The sequence below is a fragment of the Acanthisitta chloris genome, unplaced genomic scaffold (genome assembly GCF_000695815.1).
Source record: "Acanthisitta chloris isolate BGI_N310 unplaced genomic scaffold, ASM69581v1 scaffold19936, whole genome shotgun sequence".
Classification (NCBI taxonomy): domain Eukaryota; kingdom Metazoa; phylum Chordata; class Aves; order Passeriformes; family Acanthisittidae; genus Acanthisitta; species Acanthisitta chloris.
This window is the reverse complement of record NW_008676723.1, coordinates 1-2,861: the sequence shown is the minus strand read 5'-3', so window position 1 is coordinate 2,861 and position 2,861 is coordinate 1. Positions and strand designations below refer to the sequence as shown.

At 55.7% G+C, this 2,861-nt stretch overlaps 1 protein-coding gene across 1 annotated transcript in view; it reads right to left on the bottom strand.

The window, feature by feature from the left end:
- LSS (lanosterol synthase (2,3-oxidosqualene-lanosterol cyclase)) overlaps positions 1–2,799 on the bottom strand; it is a gene marked incomplete at its 5' end in the record, with an annotated part of 9,224 nt that extends 6,425 nt beyond the window's left edge. Inside the window, 6 exons of the mRNA XM_009076243.1 lie at positions 119–237; positions 527–635; positions 858–993; positions 1,766–1,862; positions 2,173–2,294; positions 2,687–2,799. Of these exons, the coding sequence (XP_009074491.1) occupies positions 119–237; positions 527–635; positions 858–993; positions 1,766–1,862; positions 2,173–2,294; positions 2,687–2,799 (696 nt within the window). The remainder of the gene's footprint in view (positions 1–118; positions 238–526; positions 636–857; positions 994–1,765; positions 1,863–2,172; positions 2,295–2,686) is intronic.
- Positions 2,800–2,861: the final 62 nt, after the last annotated feature.

Here is a 2,861-nt window from a genome sequence, read left to right as displayed (position 1 = left end):
ATTGAGCAAGATCTGGTGATTGTGGTTATGTGCTACAATTGCAAAGCTCTAGGGAGGCACAGGCTGGTCCCTAGAGGGCTAAGGCAGAGATATTTAAAGGATTAACAGCGTGTCCTACCGGCCCGATGCTTATGCACTTGGTGAATCTGTCGTCAGCTTTGATGTGGTCATATAGTTCTGCGATGGCTCGCTGCCGCAGGTGAGTGCTGTGGTGGGCTTCATACACATTCATGATAGCTACAGAAGGAGAAAGGGACATGCAATCATGAAAACCCTACCTCATGCAGCCAGATTCCCTTGTGACAGGCTGCACCCTGGCTCACATGACTACCGGTTGAGGAAAGCATGGGAACTGTGGCCCAAGGACCTGGGCGCAAGGGCCTGCTGCTCTCAGGGAGGGAGAAGCCCATGAATCACACAATCCACATCTGCAAGGCATACACCAGCAGCTGGCAGTAGATCCTACAGAGCCCCCATGGTACAAGACAGGTTCAGGTCCACCACCAGCAGCTCACACAGCACTCACCATAGGCAGCGCCCAGCAGCCAGCTGTGTGGGGTATACATGTCACAGGCAGCCACGTTGTTCCTCTGCGCTGGCCAGTCTATGCTGCCATAGTCTTGCACATACAGCTCCTGACAACAAAGGGCATCAGCCTGGCAAGCTGGGAGCAAGCACCCAGTGGCAGTTACAGCTGGGAGCTGGCTCTGCTGTCTGATGAGAGACCATGCGAGAGACCATGCAGGAATGAGCGCTGCCACTTTGCAAGGCAGAGGCTGCCCCTGAGGACATGGCTGGCACAGCAGGGAGTCAAGGAGCCACAGATCCTTATCCAGCAGGGTCAGCTCCTTTCTTACCTGCCGCAAGCTCCGTATGAGCTCATCTTCTTCGGCTGACAAACGCTTGGCGTAACAGTAGCTCATGGGAAGGTAGACCTGGCGGCAGTGACACCACAGACGGGACGGGTGAGCTGGGAACCACGTGGGAAGCAGCCTGATTGCAACAGAGAAGGTGCTACTGTGAGGAACAAGGAGGGCCAAGGCCAGCAGGCAGAGATGGTGTGCAGCATGCCCAGAGCAGGCTTTGCCTTGCCCTGTCCCCTGCACCAGGGAATATCCACACAGCCTGGTCCTGCTCAAATCCCCCCTCAACAGGGGCCAGCAGACACTGCTCATGGCCCAGCTGATGTAAGGCAGAGAGGACCTCAAGCTCAGAGAAGAGGAAGGGGTGAAGCCAGTTCAGTCACATGGGACTTTGAAGGCAGAGGCCCAGACTGACAGCTAATGGCACTTGATGATGAAGAACCAGCAGCCCTTGGTATTATGCAGCACCTGATCTCCCCCAAGGATAATGTCATACACTTTCCTTCTCTCACACCCAGCAGCTCAGTAATCAGAGAAGGGGTGAGTGAGGGTTAGAGGTGGCAGCTTTACATGTGGCTGTCCCATCCTGCTGGGTCCCAGTTCTGGCTGGCCAGAAATCTGGTGGCAGGCAGGGAGCACACAGATGTATCAAGGACCCCATGAGTAATGCTAACAGGGCTAAGCTCTGGCTCCTCCCCTGGGCACAGTGTTCAGTGCTATCCAACCACTGGCCTGGCCTTGCTGCTGGCTCCCAGATGACTAACAGCCTCAGCACCTCCAGTTCTAGGCCATAGCTGGAGTTATCTCAGTAAATACCAGTGTCTTGGGGCAGTTCTGGGTCGAGGCTTGTGGCTGGACTCCCTCCACAGCACCTCCTCCCTCCACAGTGAGGGGGCACATACCACATCTCTGGGAGAAGTGTGTTCATTCCCTCCCAGCTGTAAACGTTCAAGACAGCCAGCCAAAACTTGCCCCAGGAAGGGATTCCCACAGCACCTCCTGCAGAAAAATGGTATCAGCTTTCAGGGTTAATGCAGCCATGGCAGCTCCCTGCTTTCTTTCCCATCACAGGGCCCTCTTCTCCCCATGTTAGGGAGCATGCAACTCAGGCTGGGATACACATCCTGAATCAAGACAAGCAGGCAATGGTAGAAAAATTGAACAGTTTCTCATCATTAATTGAAAATGCAGGTGCCATCAAGGGCAAGCAAGAGCAACAGCTCTTCCACTACCTGGCAGCCCCTCACTTTCCATGCATCCCCCAGGTCTGGCCAGACCTCTCTCACCAGAGTACAGCCCCGTGGCTGACCTTTGCTGTGCAGGTTGACACGGGCCCGTACAATGTCAGGGTCATCTGGTCCAAGCCCCAGAATCCTCAGGGCTATGTAGTTGAGTGCTGTGCCAAACACAGTCGATTTGTCCTCCACATGCCTGTCAGGTACATACACAGAGTCACCACAGCCATTACCCAGCTGGTGGTGTTAGCCAGACACAACCCAATGCCCAGAGCTGTCTTCATGAGGGTGAAGTGGGATGCCAGGGGTGGCTGTGGAAAAGGGGGACCAGACTAACCCAGGGAGAAACAGCACTGCACTACCCTGTCAGACATAATGCTTTGGGGTATCTCTCTCCCCCTCAGAGGATATACGGCCAGAGTTGATGCTTGGTGACAGTGTACCTGGAGTGCTGCACAAGCAACTCCAACTGCCCAGAAGTATCACGGGCGCTGAGTCCCCGTCCCCGAGCCTGGGCAAACCTGGCAGCAGCTCCAAGTGCTGGACTTTGGAGATGCCATCACTCAAGGAAGCATCTTTGCTACTCACAAGCCCCAGCCTCCGTCCGGGAGCTGTACAGAGCGCAGGTAGCGCACCATCTCCTTCCGGACACCCTCAGGCAGCTGGATTTTGGCCGTGTGGCAGGTGATGAGGAGACCTGGAGGATCACACGGCGTTGTACAGAGCCGACCCTCACGCACTCCCCCCCCGGGCCGGTGCCCCA